This window comes from Hydra vulgaris, chromosome 02 (genome assembly GCF_038396675.1).
Source record: "Hydra vulgaris chromosome 02, alternate assembly HydraT2T_AEP".
NCBI classification, from domain to species: Eukaryota; Metazoa; Cnidaria; class Hydrozoa; order Anthoathecata; family Hydridae; genus Hydra; species Hydra vulgaris.
The window spans coordinates 31285001-31305228 of record NC_088921.1 but is presented as its reverse complement, the minus strand read 5'-3'; the positions used below and the strand labels follow the sequence as shown (position 1 = coordinate 31305228).

At 29.8% G+C, this 20228-nt stretch overlaps 2 protein-coding genes across 3 annotated transcripts in view; one reads left to right on the top strand and one right to left on the bottom strand.

Moving 5' to 3' along the window:
- The first annotated feature begins 1453 nt into the window (after positions 1-1453).
- LOC136076004 (uncharacterized) lies at positions 1454-1864 on the top strand. The gene has a single exon (XM_065789462.1). It carries the CDS (start codon positions 1454-1456, stop codon positions 1862-1864), a length of 411 nt encoding a protein of 136 aa, XP_065645534.1.
- Positions 1865-13005: 11141 nt separating this feature from the next.
- Positions 13006-20228, bottom strand: part of LOC105847189 (ankyrin repeat and sterile alpha motif domain-containing protein 1B) — a 74967-nt gene continuing 67744 nt past the window's right edge. Inside the window, exons 25-26 of one of the 2 annotated variants that reach the window (XM_065790594.1) lie at positions 14659-14703; positions 13006-14328 (exon numbers count right to left, since the gene is read on the bottom strand). In XM_065790594.1, coding sequence (XP_065646666.1) covers positions 14269-14328; positions 14659-14703 — 105 coding nt within the window. In that variant the 3' untranslated portion in view covers positions 13006-14268. The remainder of the gene's footprint in view (positions 14329-14658; positions 14704-20228) is intronic. The other variant, XM_065790595.1, reaches the window with a different exon arrangement.

The window sequence follows — 20228 nt, the reverse complement described above, 5'->3', positions numbered from 1 at the left end:
AGAAATATTATTACTTTAAAATATAATTATAATATACGTAGAAACACTGCGGACATTTTCTGTTTTTTTGTATTAAAAACGTTTTTATCGAGTAGAGAATGGGAATCTGAAACTAAACATATGAGCTAATTAATACACTGGCTTATAGTAAGAACTAAATGTTTAGTTAAGTTTTCCTGTTCCCTGCAAATATTTTTTATTTTTTACAACAAAATATTATTATTTATGACTAGACAATCACTGCCAGCCTTTATTTTATGATATATAATTTCATTATTTGAATATTTTCTGTAGCGTTCGTAACGTGGTATTTGTATAAAAGTCCTGTCATTTTTTTAGTTTTCTTTAATAAAATTTTTCTTTACAAAAAACTCTTAACTGATCTTAAACATCTTCTTCTAAAGCCTTATCTCTCGATTTCTTTCTGCCCACCGGCCCAAGAATAAAAAAACAAAAAATACAAAAAAATATAAAATCAAAAATACAAAAAAATATAAAATCAAAAATACAAAAAAATATAAAATCAAAAATACAAAAAAATATAAAATCAAAAATACAAAAAAATATAAAATCAAAAATACAAAAAAATATAAAATCAAAAATACAAAAAAATATAAAATCAAAAATACAAAAAAATATAAAATCAAAAAATTAATATAAAAATATAAAGATATATTCTTAAATAACTACGGATAGAGCGATGTATAAATTATGAGACAAAACTGCTTTAAATGTTATAAACGGCTGTTATAACCTCATAAAAACGGAGTTATATATATAAACGAATGTAAAACCTATAGTATACATTATATGTTTTGTTTTTTTAATACAGAAATAGTTTTTAAAAATTGTAAGTATTTATTATTTTGTAATTAAAAAAAAAAAGCTTAAGTTATAAAAGATTTAAAATAAGATAAGTCAGAGGTAGGAAACGCAAATGCTTTCACTATCAATTATTGATATCGAAGAGCCACTATCATCTGAGTTAAGAGTATTATCTATAACTAAAACTAGAAAATTAACCTCAAAGGTGTGGGCATCTTATAAAGGTTTTAATCAAAGACCAACATAAAGCAAAGTGTAACTATTGTTTGCATTCAGATGGAACTAGTCAATTGGTCAAACGTTTGAGGACTAAACACCCACAAGTTTGTTTCCCAATAAAAAGTCAAACCTTTTTACAGAGTGATAAAGTAATTGTCGATGGTATCTTGGTCCAAAAGTTTCAAATTTAATCAAGAAACAAGCAGAAAAGGCTTGGCCCGCATGATAATACTTCACGAATATCTTTTTTCAACTGTATTATATTGATAATAGTTAGAGACTAAAAAAAGCACTTAACTTTATTTAACTTAACTTAACTTTATTGATATTGATGCGCATCATACTGCAATAGCACTATATAAAACTTTACCTGAGAAGTTATACAAATGAAACGTTGATAAAAAAAATCATGAGTGTGGTTCTAGATAACTGTTCAACAAATGACGCAATGGTTAGAATTCTCGAAAAGAAGTTATATACCAAACACGTTAGTGACGGTAGTTTTTTTCATGTTAGATGTTCTGCGCATATTGTAAATTTGATTGTTCAAAAAGCCATTGAAAGCATAAAATATATAATAGTAAAAGTTAGAGAAAGCGTAAAATATGTCAAATCGTTAACTTTGAAATGGCAACAGTTTAAAGAAGTAGCATCCCAAGTACAAGCTCCTAGTAATAATGTTGTTTTAGCTGTAAAAACAAGATGGAACTCTACTTGTATAATATTGGATACTGCATTAAAATTCAAAGATGCATTTATTCGTCTAAAAGAAATTGACTTAAGCTACACATATTCGCTAAATAAAGAGGACAAATGTTAAAGGTTGTTGTGACTATTTAAAAATTTTGTTATAAAGTAACAAACTTTTTCTCTACAACCCAACAGCAAACTATTATTTTAATCATATTTGTGAGATTATTTACAAATAACTGATATGTGCAACAATCATATTCAGTTTATCTGTGAAATGGGAAGGAAAATGATGGCAAAATTTTCAAAATGTTGGAAAATTAGTTCCGATACATTAGCCATTGCATTTGTTTCGGATCCGCGTTATAAAATGATCAGCGTTGAGTATTACTTTAGGGAAATTTATGGTACCGTAAGTGAACAGAAGTTAGAAAATATTAATGGTCTATTAATATAGTTGTATAATGAGTACGCTGCTAAATATTGCAACACGGGAAACACTCCAGTGCTAAAGGAAAGTATTTCAAATCAGTCTACTTCTTCTGTTTCTTTTTTATATTCAAAAAGGATTGAGAAATTCAAAAAACATGTAGCCTTAAAATATTCTTCTTTGAAACTAAAAAATGAATAACATTTGTACTTAGATGAGCCACTGATTGTTGATCAAATTGAAGGATTCGACATACTAGAATGTTAGAGTCAGATTTCCAATTATGCAATGTTTAACAGGAGATATTTTGTCGATTTCGTTGCCTACTGTTGCTTCTGAGTCAATCTTTAGCACAGGTGGTAGAGTTCTTGATAAGTATTGTAGTTCTATGTTTCCAAAAACATTGGAAGCCAATTATGCTCACAAGATTGGTTAAAATCTGAACTTCGAGGTTTTTAGTTTATATCCTTTAACTTTAATTTATTTTCTAATTTTAATTTTTCATCTAAAAGAAAAAAGCGGTACAGCGATCTTCATTAATGAAAACGAAAAGGAAGCTGCTCTAATTTCTTTTGAAAAAAAGAAAAGTACTTGTGACCTTTGTCAATATAAAGACTTGTGCAAGATTTTGTTCGGAATTTACACGAAATCTAACTTTGTTATTAATAAAATTATTGCTATCTATCGTTATTGTAAAATCATTTATTACTGAAAAAAGTTTTCTTTTATTATTTTCTGAAGTTTTTATTCACCGTCATCTTAAATTATAATTTAATTAACAAAATAAGGACCCAACAACATTAAACGTATTTCTCTAACAAAATCAAGTATAGCTTTTGATTTTTTATGAGAAAAACGTTAAAAGTCTTTGAACGTGGTTGGACGTGGTTGAATGTGGTTAAACGTGGTTGGATTCTAGGTTTTAGCTATTATAATAGTTACATTATAGGAGGGGTTTGGTACATACATTGGTAATAAAAAAAGTACATATATCGGTAATAAGTAAGGTCTTTTGATTGTTGGCCTGTGAGTCTCAATTATTGACCAGAACCTTTCATCTTCGGATGTGAATGCCATATTAGAATGCTTACAACAGAAGAGCTCGCATAATCTATGGTTTTACCATTCTAAGGCTGTTGGATTCTTGCATTGGTGTATATATATATATTAAAAACAACTATCGTTTTTTAACCTTCCGTTCTATTACATAAAATCGTACATAAATACAAAATTTTATAATTCCCGTGACAATTTATAATTCCCATGACAATTATAAAACTACAATAGTCATTAAAATAATAATCATAAATGAATGCGCGGCTTTCAACACGTTTATCTTCATGACTTTTACCACGTATACGTAATAATTTCAATTCACCAACTTTAATAGAACATGCCCTCTTGGTGAATTAGCTCATAAGTATAATCGTTGTGGGGCGTTGCATTCTCTTTTGTTCGTTGCATTCTTGAGAATCATTTCAAACTTGAACGGTATCTTTTATTTTATACGGTTTATAACTTATACAGTTATATCTTCCTTTACCGTTTTCAAATTCATCTTTTGGTATATCAAGACCATCGTTAAATGAGTCATTTATATTCTGGTTGTTTCGGAAACAAAGTTACAATGTTCGAGCGAAACCAAAATGACCAATTATATGAACTTTCTTTATGTTTTTCTGTTGAATTAATTCGGTTGCACACACTGTTCAGCACCATTTTTGAGAGATTCGTGTAAGTCGATCGGCCAAATTTAGTTCAGATGAAATCCATTGTACAATAATCTTAATATTTTTTGCTACTTCCTTTATCGTATTCAGCCGTCTTTGTACCAACAATTGAGAAATTTCCCGAGTCTTTACACGATATTCTTCATTTAAAACTGCGTTTAACCATCCCATGGTGCTCTTGTTATCGCTGTATACTGTGAGTTCTTTTATATCCCATTTACTGGCTAAATTTAGTCCTCGAAGTATCGAACCTTGTTCACTTATATTAATATGGTGCGTATCACTCGTCGGTCGTAGCCATGCTGCATCTTCAATAACTACTCCTCCAGTTAGAAAAACTACAAAAAGTCCTATGGATGATGCATTATAGTAAAGCTCAGCTTTTCCATTCACTGGTACCAGTCATTTCCCACCAACCGAGTCCTCTTTTTCCAAACGGTGAAGCAACTCGTTCATTGTTTCTTTGCAATCTTCAGAAACATACTCATTCCATGGAATATATACAGCTAACCGTTTGATGTATGAAGCTTGTAAACGCAAATTTCCTGCCACCGGGTAATGTCCAATAAGTTTATCTAAATTGTTAAAAAGCTGTGATCGTGTGACTGCATTTGAAGATTCGAATTGTACTACATTGTTCCGCTTCCATATCAGTTCCACATTTTTATTTCGTTTGACTCTCAATCCTTACACACGTCCTTTTTCTAGGTCTTCTGGAGGTTTACATTGCAACCCAAATTTATCAAGATGCTTCGCTACTTTTTTAGCCGCTTCAACACTTTCGTCGACGAATATATCATCAATGTAATTATCACCTGCTTTCTTCACGGTAGAATTTATATTGAGCACGTGACGAAGAATTGTAGTCATTATCGTTGGAGCCACGTTGATGTCAAAACACATTCTGGTGAAACAATACCGTTCCCCTATTATACTCACAGTTTGATATAGCCACAGTTTTTTGTCAATGTGAATTTGAAGGTAGGCTTTCTTAAGATCAAGAATTTTTAATTTTTCTCCAACGACGCAGTTTCTCTTGACAAACGTCGGCATTTGCTGTGTGACAATTTACAAATTCGTTGAGAACTTGGATGTCTCCCACTGGGCGTATCTTTCTACCTTTATTTTCTTGCATAACACACATGAGCGATATCAATACTTTAGGTGGTCTCAATGCTTGCTCGTTAAACGGCACAAGAATGCCAGAGTTAATCCTTTCATTTATTTCTTTTCGGTAACTAGGTTCATGCTCTACGCTCATCTTGTATTCGCGGATCGTATTATTAGTCTTTATTCCAGTTCCACGATGCCGTCCACTTTTTTCCGTCGAGCTTTGCCGTAAAATCCTGATGTTTTATTTCTTTGTCTTCGTTTATTTCGTTCTCTCCGTTTATTTCGTTGTTTTTGTTCTCTTTGTTTACTTCGTTCTCTTCGTTTAATTCGTTCTTTTTGTTTATTTTGTTCTCTTTACTCCTTATATAAATTGCACCACATTTTGCCGCGTCACATGCTAACATTCGGACAGTACGGTTTTTATCACTATAGATTACGGCTCCTCCGAATTTTTCAATAGCATCCATTCCAAAAATCAAATCAAACCCGAATGGTTGATCATTTACAATTAACGAATTATTCATCCAATATATTTCATCAATTTCCAATTTGATTACCATTTCACCTAGTACTTGCAAGTTTGCTTGTACTTACAAGCAGTTCCTCCCAAATTTGTAATGATTTTTTGACTTTTTGAAACAAATCCACGTGAAGATTCAGCATGAACCACCGTAATTGAGCATCCAGAATCAATTAATGCTGTTCGGAACATTCCGTTTATTTTAACTTTTAATGATGGCAACGCCGTTTCCAGGAGAATACTGGATGCCATTATTTCCAAATTCTCCCTTTTCCTTTTAAACCTTGCAATCGTTTGATGCAGTCTTTGGCTCAATGAATATGTGAACAGTTTTTGCATTTTGCCTCGCAATCCCGTGCATAATGTCCAAATTTCCCACAATTAAAACATGTTATTTTATTTGTTCCGGCAAAACTAGTTGTTTGGGGAAGTAGCGATGTTGCTGCAACCATCACATTATTGGAAACAATCAACTGTCGGAACTCTAATAGCAACCTAAACAGCCTTTGCAAATGTAAGTTCTTCAGGTTTCAGTAATTGCTGTTTGATTGTAGCTCCATGGTTAAATCCAGTAATAAATTGGTCGCGCATCCTGTCATCTCTATCCGTAAATTTGCATCCTTCAGCAGCTCTTGCAATCCGTCGTGAAAATTCCGTCACACTCTCGTGACTTGCTTTTTAATTAATGTAATTTCAAAGCGTAGTACTAAAGATGAATTTGGTTTAAAAAGCTTTATAATATTTTCCTCGATCTCTTCTTAAGTCACCGAATCATCTTCAGGGTATGCCGGCAAGCGTAGATCTTCTAATGCAGATTATATCTGTGGTGGCAAACATGTTAATGTTATCATTTTTCTCTTCGCTTCGTCAATGTCCATTACTGCAATATATGTTCGCAGTTGACGGATAAATCGTTGATGGTTGCCATCAAATACTGGTGGCATAATGGCCGAAATAGCTTGTTGGATTCTTGCATTGGTTTATATATATATTAAAAACAACTATCTGAGCGTTTTTCAATCTTCCGTTCTATTACATAAAATTGAATATAAATACAAAGTCATAATTCCCATGACAATTGTAAAACTACAATAGTCATTAAAATAATAATTATAAATGAATGCGTGACTTTCATCACGTTTATCTACATGACTTTTACCACGTATACGTAATAATTTTAATTCACCAACTTTAATAGGACAAAGGCCTTCAGTTTGAGACCCACGCTTGATTTAAGCCAGACTCAAATGTTCAAAGAAAAAAAAAATGGTTACTAAAAAAAAGTGGAGTGATTAGATTAATATGTATAAGTACAATCTAAGAAGTATACTAATGTGGTGCATTCAACGTGGTGCAAATTCTTGAAAGATTTTTTCAGATTTTTGAGTACGAGCAACACTGGAAAAGCATTTCGCATGAGGTCTCTGTTCATAAAGCATACTAAGCAGTGTCTTTTTAAACTAATATAGAAAAGGTCTTCTGTTTTAGGTGTGTGGTTGCACGGGTATAAATTTAAGCTCTGAAGGCCTTCAAAGACCTTAACGCATTTTGATAGCACTCCTTCTTACATAATACGATGGAATTTCTAATAGTAAAATGCTTTAGTTTTTCAATATTTTCATTATTTACGACGCTACACTCAGTATGATGTCTGAGAAAAACTACTTTAATCACCATACAGTTCTTGGCAGCCATGGTGATACTCGCATTTATTAGACCAATTTCAACTCTTTAATGCTGTTCTGTGACAAGACTATTAAGACTATTATTTCATAGAACACCTTTAAACAAAAAATGCGCAATTTTTTTTTCAAATAACTGATAAGGTTGGGTCTGACCCAGACCCTTTATAAAATTGGGTCTGGGTCTGGGTCGGGTCTCCAACTATCGTTGGAGAAGAATAGATTGATATTATCAGCAAACATAATATATTTTTTTTCTTTGCCGTTTAATAATAGTTTAATAAATTAATAAATTATATATAAATATAAAATAAATAACCTGAGCAAGAAGAAGACATAAACTGTCTTATCGCCGAGCTCCTTTAACATTATCGCCGTTTGTTCTACGCATATATTACAAATGTAATGTTAAACAGTATGATAAGACATTAAAAATAAACATGAATTTTTTATTTTAATACGAAAAAAAGGTCAGACGATCAAGACAAAATTAAGTGAGTGGTGATGATTTTTTCAGTTTAGTTAATTTTGTTTTTGATCTTGTTTTAAAAAAGATATTTAAATTCAAATTTTTTTTTTCTAATAATAAACGTTTACATTGTCTTTTGAACTTTTCTAAAGAGAAGTTTAGAAGAGTTTTAATAATATTTTGAGAATTTTTTTAAAGAAATGGTTCACGATATTGAATTTGAAATGTACTAATTTTTAAATAAGATCTTGAAATAATAAATTTATCATTTGAAAATTTTGTGGGGTCTTTATAAAAAATTTCGGTAAAGTAAGAGTAAAAGATATTAGAAGATAAACCATGTTTTGATTTAAACATGAACAGCATAACTTGGTAAATATTAATCTTATAAACATTGAGTGCATTAAGTTTCTTTAAAGAGGTTCTCCATTAACAAATATGTTAACGCTATTAATATAATCCTGAATGCTGCATGCATGCTTTTGTCTACCATAATTTTTTTTTTAAGCTGATAGATTCGAGGCCTTTTAAAATTCATTTACGTAAATCAAGAACATAAGGGATCATCCATAAAGGACATCATGCTAAGTTTAACTAATGGCGAAAAGTAGGAGAATGTTGGCTCTCGTGCGCAGAGATTTTAGAGTATTATAGCGCCTTGTGTTTAATGAAACTCTCCGCGGAAGGGAGTTAATAAACTTCTACTTCTGGTTAGTAATTAAGTTCTGAATGACGTCTTTTATGGATAACCTCTTACCTTGGAATACCCCGAGTTCATCATCGTCCTTTATGGACGATCCCTAAATGGCTCTAAGTTGAGTAATCTTTAAGTGTTTTTTTTTTTTTACCTAATTTCACTTGGTATAATCAACTTATCACAAAGCAACATATAATAGCAAAGAATTTGCCTTTTCCACCAATGTTTTTTTTTATGGCAAAAACGGTCATCAAACCACAGACTTTTGGTTCCAAAGATAGCCATTTGCACACATACACAGAGAGGTAACTAAATAAAAAATATAAGGTAATCAATTTTTGTTTGTTTTAGGTACCAGAGCACCACGTGTAGAAAGTTCACGCCTCCTTCCATATCAATTACGCAAAATATGCCCAGAGCTCGCTTTGAACCCTGGATCTCTTGCTTATAAAGCAAGCGCTCTAACAACTGTGCCACGGTCGCTTGTAGGTGATATTTGATCAGAATTTATTATTTTTGTCTGTTCGCATTAAATTCAGTTTGTTTAATTAATACAAATTCTCTACTAAAATAAAATAATTGAAATATACTGATGAATAACCAAGATGTGCATTTTAATGCAGGTTTAAACTAAGATTACTAGCTGTGCTCATATCATAAGTGCAAAGCACAATGAGTTTATAAATATGTTGCATGATCCTTAATTTGGGGTATAACTTTTTATATCTTTGCATAATTTTTAATTTGGGTTATAACTATATGTACCTTTTTGGTAATCCAAGTTGGCACAATAAAAATAAAAAAAAGATGAATTTTAACTTGGACTAACTACAAAGTCATTGGTTTTATATACTTTTTGAAAAGCATTTTAAAAAAGTAAATAAAATCAATGATTTTTTAGTTGGTTTTAAACTAAAATTCATGTTTTTTTTTAAGGCAGCTGGGATTATTATAAAGATATAAAAAGCTTTAACCCAAATGCTTATAAGTTATGAGTCCATTATGAGACGAATATGCCCTTATGTAATAAAAAGCGATCACGACCAAATATAAACTTAATTTCAAAAATGTTATGTTTAATAGTTTACATTTCACATTTATATAAAGACAACGAAAGTTTTGATAAATCGTTCAGGGTGGCCACTCAAATTTGAAAATAAAATTCAATGACTTTTCCATGACTTTTCTATGACATTTCCATGACTATTTATAAACATCTATGATAAATCACTATAATAAAATAATCATTCTTGACATGCAATTAGTTTTGCCATTTGGCCATTAGAAAACATCCAGATCAAAAACTAATTGCTAGAAAGTTCTGAAATTATGTGTGAAAAAAACTCTGATGTTTGCATCATAACTGAGCTGACAGTTTTGACAATTAAAATAATTTTAAAAATAAAAGCAGATAATCTTTTTAGAGAGCAAGTCGTGACAATAAGAACGCATGGGGAGTACTAGGTGTGTCACCCTAACTCTAATTATAAACTCTAATTATTGTTCAGACTAAAAAAACAAATAACTATCAACTTTTTTTGCACAAGAAATAATTGTTTGTTTGAATGGTTGAAGTAACAAAGTTAAAAGTTTTGAACAAAAACATATATGAAAAAGTCAAACTACTTTACTGAAATAAAACTTTCTTCCAAAACATGAATTGAATTAAAAGTATACTTTCAACTTAAAATGTTAAACAAAACAAACTATAAGAATAAATCCAAGTCAAGCTAACTCTTTTTTAAAGCTGTTTCTAATTTAAAAATAGTGTTATTTAGCTGTTCAATAAGGGTTTGCTTTTCTTTTACTCTTAGGCTGAAAACATTGGCTTTAACAAGTAATTCCATGGAATTAGATTCTTTTGCTTGAATGCTAAAACGTTCAATTTCTTTGTTTAGGGTAAAGATACACGATTGAATATCTTTCTCTTTTTTACACCAATAATTTCTTCAGTGATGTGCTTTCTTTTTTCAGCTTTTTTAATAATAGTATTTTCCTTTTTAATTTCATCTATATATCCCACATATCGAGAATGAGCTAACTTGCAACTTTTTGGTAATTCATTAGTGATTGTAAAATTATGAGCATTCTGTTTTAATGCGGTTACATGGTCATAAACAGAGCGCTGACTGTTCAAAGAAGTTTGTTGCATGTTCTCAATATAAAGCTAACATTAATAATATAACACTAATAATATAAAGCTAACACTAATATAGTTAGCACTAAAACCTTGCACACTGACTGAGAGATATAAAAACTAGAATACAGACTTTCCTTAATAATTCAAAATATTTGTTCCCATTCAAAAAAGGCATTAAAAACATGTGGAGGTGCATTTTGAGGCAATTGAATTGCCTGAGCTCTTCCTTTTTTTACTGTTACAATAGATATTATTAAGTCTTCAAACTGATCTTTGGCAGAATTAGCTGTTTGGACGGATATCAACTTAAATCGATATAAATTATCAATTAGCTGACCAAAACAAGCAAACCTTACTTCTTTGGTATTAACCATATTATTTGGGGATAGAGATGCTGCACTTCGCACCAACATATACTTTGAAGGACTACTTTCTTGCAGTTTTTCAACAATTTTAACCAGCATGTTATGCAAATTTAAATTTGTGTTTTTCAGTTTCTGTCACATTTTTAGAGTATAAAATATTCTTGACTGCTGTTTCAAGGTGTATTTAATTAGCTGGCAATTGATTTTGCTTTTTTGACACATAAGTGTAGAGCTGAAGCAAGTTTTTTTGGTGGCAATTCCTTTAATGCCTTTAATTCCTTTTGGTGGCAATTCCTTAATTCTATGGTAAAATTTTCAGCATTTCAAAACTTTGAATCAAAATAATGAGTTTCAACAACACTTGAGGACTCATTCCAATAACGAATTAAAATATTCATTTTCTATATTCATAATCACACAAATCATTAGCCTTTACTTTTGCTACTAACTAATGACTTATTGCAATTGACATGTTCTTATTAGAGCTTTTAATGTGTTTTCATTACAATTTATTTTTAGACATTTATTTTACAAACATTCATTCCAAAACAAGGTTTTAAAGTATGGCTTTAGAGATAGCAAAAACTGTTTTTAATAAAACTGCAAAAAAATTTGGAAAAAATAAAATAAAAATGATTAGAGTGTTTTTATTAACAAATTTTCTGTAACCAGGGGTGTTACAATATAAAAATCACGCATAAGTGGTCATACAAAAACATTATTTATTTAACAATAAGTTGCGTATGTACTTAGTTGTATCTCAAGGATTAAGCCTGTAACCTTGTCCATATGTCCTTGGCTCATGTTTCCTTAGTAATATATTTTTTCATTAAAAAATTTAGATTAAATATAAAAGTATTAATAAAATTATAAATATACTTGTCAATATTCAAGAATGTACTTACTCTTATTTTAAAATGAACTTGTTAACAATAAAGGGATCCCAAAGTCTCGCGACATCAATCAATATAAAATATTTTGTATTAAGAAACGAAAATTGAATGCCTACCATGCTGTTAATCTGTTTTGGAGATCAGAGTATTTTCATGTGATTTAGGAAGATTAAACTGATATCTTATTTTGATGAATACTAAAATTTAAACTAGACATATTAGTACTTTTCTTTGGAAATATCCTAAAAATATCGCAAGTAGAAGAAAATAAATATCATTTTAAAAAGTTCCATGAATCTTCCATGACTTTCAATACAAGTTTTGGACTTCCATGACTTCTTCCATGACCAAATAAAATTCCATGACATTTCCAGGACCAGCGGCCACCCTGTCGTTACAAAAATATATTTCTTGAGCCAAACTTTTTGTAACTCTTCTAAATTTATATTGTTTAACTTTTTAAATTTATATTGTTTAACTTTTTTTTTTTTTTTACAAAATATGTATGCTTAATTTTACTCTATATGGCGATTGATTGGTTTTTAAAAAGGTAAAAATTTACTTTTATAATAAAAATAGACACTTAGCTCTAGTGTAGACAATATGTGAATGTAAATCTCACCGTTTTACACGTGAATCTAAGAAAATATGTGAGCATGTAAAAGAATATTAAAAAGGAAATCCTTATTTCAAACTTAACATGTAAGACACAACCCAGCGGCATTTGCTTTTAAAAGTTACGTTCTAAATGTGTTTAGAACGTAAACGTCTTCTAAACATTCTTACGTAAAGAACGTTTAAAAGACATTTAGAACGTAACTTTAAAAAAAAATGCCCGTGGGGAAACAAGCATCTAATTCAGAAATATTTCCTGCTAAATAAGGAGTTACTCCATGTTGGATTAAAGCATTTGCGTTTAGTATTTTAAATTATTTTCGGTTAAAATTACAAAGTTAGATATAAGTTATTCGCTAAATCGTTGAGATTTATAGAGCTGGTAAATTAAAAGGATTTATCGAGAAATATGATTAATGTCTCCAAATGTGAGGACAAAAAAATATTATTTATTAACTATAACTAAATTTCTTTTTATTGGGAGGTTTTATTCTTCAATATTTCGAAAACTGACCATCTGAAAATCAAAACCTTTCAAACTAAGGTTAAACTAAGGTTAAACACAAATAAGAAACACAGATTACAAAACATCAGTACATTGAAAGAAAAAGTATACATTTAAGAAAATTTTTTAATTTTATAAAAAAGGTAAATATATGTCACAAAAATAAATATAAAAAAATATATACTACAATTACAAAGTAATATTATTAAAGTAAAAAAATAGTTATAAGAAAATTAAAAAAAAAGAAGTAAAAAACCCTTTAGATATATAGAAAATATAAGTAAAATGGAAAAAATAAAATTAAAAAAAAAAATTTGCGCAAATAAATCAAAGAGATAAAAAAAACAAAACAAAAAAAAAAATATCTTGAGAAAATAAAAAATTAACAAATATTAAATTTGAGTAAATGAAAATAAATATAAACTGAAATCGATGAATTTGACAAAAAAATAAAGTCCTCATACATCCAAAACTAAGCGAAGCTTTATTTCAAAAAAATAGAGTTTCAAAATAAAGCATCCAAATAATAACATATAAAAAAATAATTATAAAAATAAAATTTGCAGAAACACTGCGCTCTAATCTAAAATGAGTTTTAATAAAAACGCGCATGCGCAATTTTGATAATCGCAGGAGTTCTAAAAAATCTTATTTTTAATTTAAAACATTTTATGAAATCGTTTGCAATTATTATAACTAATGAAACCGAATATATCACAAATAGTGCAAAGAACCTGATTTCACATAATCGAATGTTACCTTAACTTCAAACAAAAATTTATAACCAAAATTGTCAAAAATATTACCTGTCACTATAGTTAAGGCTGTCATAGTGAAAGACAAAATATAACGGGTCTTGCAATGCATTTAGGTTAAATTTTGCTATGTAAAGCGTTTTTATTTACTTTTCTTTTTGTTTTAATGAAAATTCATCTAAAGTTGTCAAGTCGAAACTGTTTCAAAAACATCTTCTGGTTTTTAATATGAAAAATGTTACATATAAAACAATTTTCAGCTAAAACAAAAAAAGAAAATGACACCGTATTCATTTTGACTTTCTATGTAAAAATTCATATTGTCAATGTACCTGTAAATCTATGCCGTCATTTTACATTTCAATTTACTTAAATACTAAACTCCAAATAAACAGAATTTACTTTGTTTTTTAAATACTGTACTCCAAAAGAGCAGAATTTACTTTGATATTGCACTCTATATGTATGTAGTATTTGCAAAACATTTGATCAACAAAATGAGTTTCTTCTTCAAAGCTGTAGCAAAGAATAATCGAGACCAAGATATGGGTGATCAAGACTTCAAAATAGATCTTTAAAAACTCAACAAACTCACTTTGTCATTCCAAAAATATAAAAAATTATACTCCACTATTTGTCCACTTAATCTGTTGCATGTGTAGATGTTGTTCATAGGCTAGCTAAATATTCAAAAACCATAGAATAATATACTAATAACGTTCTTAGATACAACAACTATTACTATTGATATTGTAAATATTAAACTGGATATAAACCAGAAAAATTTAAAGTTATTACTGCAGTTAATATTGGGGCAAAAGATAGGCATGGAGATAAGTGAAGTGTTTGTTAAAATATCAACTGTAATTGTCTATCAATATAATAATTTAAATATCTAAGCATATTAAGAAATATCTATTATAGGTAATGTAAGTGGTTCTTAATAGATACTGTTTCCTAATTTACTGGCTACTAATTTAAAGAAAAACAGTAAAGATAAAAAAAAATACCTCAAAACATTGACCAATTGTCACAACAACTTTATCAGCAATTTCCTAAAATATTAATATATATGTGTGTGTTTAACTATAAGTATATATATATATATATGTATATATATATATATATATATATATATATATATATATATATATATATATATATATATATATATATATATTGTATATATGTTTATATATATATATATATTGTATATATGTTTATATGTATATATATTTTGTAGATATATTATATATATATATATATATATATATATATATATATATATAATCATATATACACAAAAAATATATATATATGTATATATATGCATATGTGTATGTGTGTGTGTTTTATTTTATTTTATTTATCTTTAAATTTTTTTTAAAATTGAATAGCATTACAGGTAATTGTACAATTTTATCCATCAATAAATACTAAAGTGAAGATTGCCAAAAATGCATGCAAACATTATTTATGCATGGAAAAGACAGTGAAACTCCCAACGCTTCGTAGCAGGTAGAGGTCGCTGACACCACGAAGAATACAGAGGTTTTTTTGAATAAAAGATTGTTGATAGGTGATGATCTTCGCAGTGTTCAGAGCAAATGGGAATCTTTTTGGGTTTCTGCTGTTGGTGTGAGCTAATTTAGTGGTTATAAGATGGCATGAGTTAGCAAGGATCTTTTTAAGGATATTAATGCAGGTCTTGTCTAGTAACTCTTCAATGGCAAAACTAATATCGAAGCTGCTCAAATTGGTTACATCATTGCTCTAAACATTATTGGTTTCCAATAATGTTTAGAACATTTTTATGAAAATGCTGCATCTCTTTTTTTGCAGCATGACTGCATGAAGTAAGAATAGGAGCACTATATATCTAGTGATTAATAACGTAAGATTTATAGACTTGTAAAAGGTTGAGCTGAGTGTGTCCAATTTGCTTAAGGCGTTTAAGTAGATAGGATACTGATTTTATATTGTTGTGCACTTTTGTCCATTATTTATGCCAATCAAGATTCTCATTGAGCATGATTCCAAGGTATTTGTGGCTGTTGACTTTTTCAAGCTCAGTATTGTTGAGTAGGAGAGAAGGTACAACTTGAATTTCACCTAGGATAAATTTTAATGATTTTACATTTAGAACTATTAAGTTTCATTCCATTGACAACAGACCATAGTGCAACACCATCTACAATGGATTGAGGTAAGTTGGCAGGAACTTCATCATAGATTATATAAATTAGGATGTCATCAGCATATTTTTGGAGAATGGTTTCGGGTCGGAGATAATATTTTGTTCATTCTCTTTATTTCTGATAATATCAGAAATAAAGAGAATGAACAAAATTGTGCCAAGAACACTACCTTGAAGTACTCAGGCTTCAATACATTTCCATTCAGTGGTGAGATCATTTGTTTTGATTCTTTGGCAAAAGTTAGATAAGTAAGTTGCAATCTAAGTGAGCCAGTTAGGTAGAATATTTATTAACTTTAGCAGTAATTTGTCATAACTGACAAGACCACATGCTTTTTCAAAATCAAAGAATATTGCAAAAATTGATTTGCTATTATCTTTAACATAACTCCAGTCGTCTATAATTTGAATAATAGCTTCGATTGTATAATGTCCTGGAATGAAACTGAACTGCTTGTTTGAGATATTGTGCTTTGTGTGATGGATAATGAAATTGTTTATAATGCGTTCAAAATTTTTGCATAATGCAGATGTAATGGCAATCAGATGGTAGTCATTAGAAAAGAGCGACTTAGATATTTTAGGAATTGGTATTATGTTTGCTGATTTTAACTGGTCAGGTAGGTAACTGTTTTCTATGAGGCAGGTAAATAGGATATAGAGTGATGAGGCAATTTCAAAGCAAGTAAATTTGAGTAAAAATGGAAAAAGATCATCTGGTCCTGATGATCCTATCTTTAGTTTGTTGAGTTGGTTGAGAATGTTATAAAAGTGTAGAAATGGGGGTAATAGGTGAGTTTACTTTTTGGTTGATGAAGAACAAGAGGTTAGGTTATTTTAATTAATGACCATTTAATTGGTTTGCTAACATCTCAGAGATGGGAGTGGTGATTAGTCCTTTATCTGCTAGCCTGATTTCTCACCAGAAGTCTGTTTTTCCAGAAGAGAATTGCCTGCTGAAGATTTATTTTCTTTTGGTAATTAGTTTACTGACTTGATTGGCAAGTTTTGTCCACTCATTGTAGTGCCTGAAAAAAAAAGTCATTGACGCTCTTTTATAAGGTTTTGAATAAATGGTGTCATTCAAGGCTTGGGGTTACCAAGCGTTATTGCTCTTAAAGATTGGCAGATGTCTTGAGCAGAGAGTATAGAATAATATAAATTGCAGGGAACTGGGTGAGTAGATATATTAAGATATAGAGGAGGCTGACTAACTACAACTAAGCAATCAAAATTACCAAAGCTAGAAAGGGTAAAGGTCACATAAGATTTAGGAGCATTACTTAAGACGATGTCAATAATAGGTTTTCAGGTAGAATGTGCATTAAAGTGAATGAGTTAGTGAGAACGACAAAGAAAATCAGTAGGGCAGCCATTTAGATCACCTGCAAGAATTATTTGTGGTTTGTTGCCCAATGTACAGTGAGTTATGGCTGACTCAATAAGTTGTGTAAGTTGATAAGATGCATATATAATATGTATATGGTCACTTAAAGACCATACCGGAATATAGGCACATATAACTAGACAGGAGGAATTTAATTTTTTGTATGTGTGTGTGTCTCTAATTAGCAAAAAACACGTACAACCCCCTCCCCCTACAATGAGAGACCTCTTCAGGACGGCCCTGACAACAACCACGCTGAATAAGAGAAGCGAAAAGCAGCAGCATAGCTAAAAATATGCCTATAGTGATAAATTTAAAGCTTTAAATTCCTTTTTCTCAGAACAGCAAAAATGGACTTAAAAATGGACTTGCAGCAACGATATGTGCGTAAAGAATTTGTTTGATAACGAATTAGATTGTTGAATTTTGACTACTATTATCCATGGGTATGTATTTCGGGTGTACACGACCAATTGTTATTTCAATTTCTTGTTTTAGACACTAAGTTAGACGCATGGTCTGTATTAATTTTATTTGTTCTACTTTATCTGAGTACTTTTTGTTTATGAATATAATAGTACCACCACCTATACGATTCTGACATTCAGTGCTTATGAAAATGTAATTATTATTGATTTGGGAAAGAATAGTTTGCTTACCACTAGAGTTTAGCCAAGTTTCGGTCAGGCAGGCAATGTCAATGTTAAAATCTGTAATAAATTGATTAAAAATCTCAATTTTGTTACAGAATGAGCACATATTGTGCAGATGGTTGGTAAGCGAATGGTATTGATACTAGAGCAAATTAGTTGGAGCGAGGAGTAAGGGCACTGTGAATCTTGATGATTGCTCCATCACAGATGCCCTAGTGAAAGGGTGAATCAGGGTTATCAATACCAAGTTTATCATTACAAACGCTGCGGTCTTTGTGTAGTTGATAATCAAGTTCTCTTTCAGGTGTTAAATCAGGAATGACTCTGTAGTCTTTGATAGTTTCATGTATGTATGTGTGTGTATATATATATATATATATATATATATATATATATATATATTTATATATATATATATATATATATATATATATATATATATATATATATTTATATATATATATATATATATATATATACACACATATATATATATATATACACATATATATATACACACATATATATATATACACACATATATAAATATATATATATATATATATATATATATATATATATATATAGTGCATCTCTTTATCGAGCTCGTCACTTTCTTACTTTGGATTCTATTCTCTATCTCTATAAATCTCAAATCCGGCCTTGTATAGAATATTGTTGCCATATCTGGGGCGGATCTTCTAATGATGCCCTTTCTCTTTTAGACAAGGTGTAAAAATGGATGGTAAACATAGTTGGACCTGCTCTTGCAGCCAACCTCCAACCATTATCACATTGTCGTAATGTTGCTTCTCTTTCTCTTTTCTACAAATACTATAATGGGCACTGCTCTAAAGAGCTAGCGTCTCTTGTGCCATCTACTAAAATTCATTCTCGTGTCACTCGTCATTCAATTAAATGTCATCCTTTTTCTGTGACTGTTCCTAAGTGCTCCAAAAATGCTTATTTGTCTAATTTTTTTCCTCGAACATCAGTTCTTTGGAATTCGCTTCCTTCATCTTGCTTTCCTGGTTCATATAATTTGCAATCTTTTGAGTCGGCCATCAATCGTTATCTTGCTCTACAATCTTCATCTTTTCTTTTTCAGTAACTTCCAACTTTAATTGGTGGCTGCTTGCAGCCTTGTTGGAAGCGAAGATGTTTAAAAAAATATATATATATATATACAAATATATATATATATATATATATATATATATATATATATATATATATATATATATATATATATATATATATATATATATATATATATATACACACACACACACACATACACACACACACACACACACACACACACACACACACACACACACACACACACACACACACACACACACATATATATATATATATATCACCGTATTTGTTGAAAAGAGAAAGAGAGGTAGAGAATAAAATCAGGTTTAATATAAAGGCAACCACAATAAAAAGTATAGATAAAAAATTAAAATTTTTGATCAAAAGTGTAATTCAAGAGAAATTTTATATTTGATTTTTTGAACAATTTATACATACATAAATTTATGGAAAGTTACATGAGACTAAACCTGTGAAACCCGTTTTTCCATTTATACCATTTCATGGTTTAGATAGAGTAGGTTTTTTTTTTAAAAAAATGAAGATATAACAATTTTAGACATGGTAAAACCTTGAAAATACATAAAATAATATTAACTTTGTGCAGTTATTAAGAAAATAATTTGGCCACTTTATTATATGTAACCATCCCACTGTAGACAGGAGTATAAAGTTAAATTACCAGCTAATAGAGCCACTTCAGATAGTAAGATAGTCAGAAAGACCAATAATGTAGATAAGAAACAATACAGGACCGAGGAACAGAATTTTAAGAAGTTACCAGAAATAAAGAAGAATGTTGGTCTTTGAGTATGACTTTACTATTGCAGTAAAGAAATGCTTTAAAAATCTAAAAATATTTTCCAGATAAACCATATACAATAAGCTTGTGGAAAAGACAAGTGTGCAAGTGCAATAGTTTTTGTCTTACTGCCTCCATCTAATGCACAATAGGATCTTTCGGTTACAGCAACAAGTAAGTCAGCCATAAATGAGAAGATTGAAATTCGAATTAATTGTCAGACTTTTTAGATTCAAGATGGGATAGAATTAATAGAAATTTCTTTTAAGACTTAAAGACCATGCTAATAATAGAGAAGACCAATTGAATGGCAGTTGGAGAGGTCAGAGCATTTACCAGAGTTTTTAAAAATTGAAACCACAAATGACATTTTCCAGCAGGAAGAAAAACAAGATTCAGTGTAGCATTTATTAAATTTAAGTGTTCTACAGTGTGTT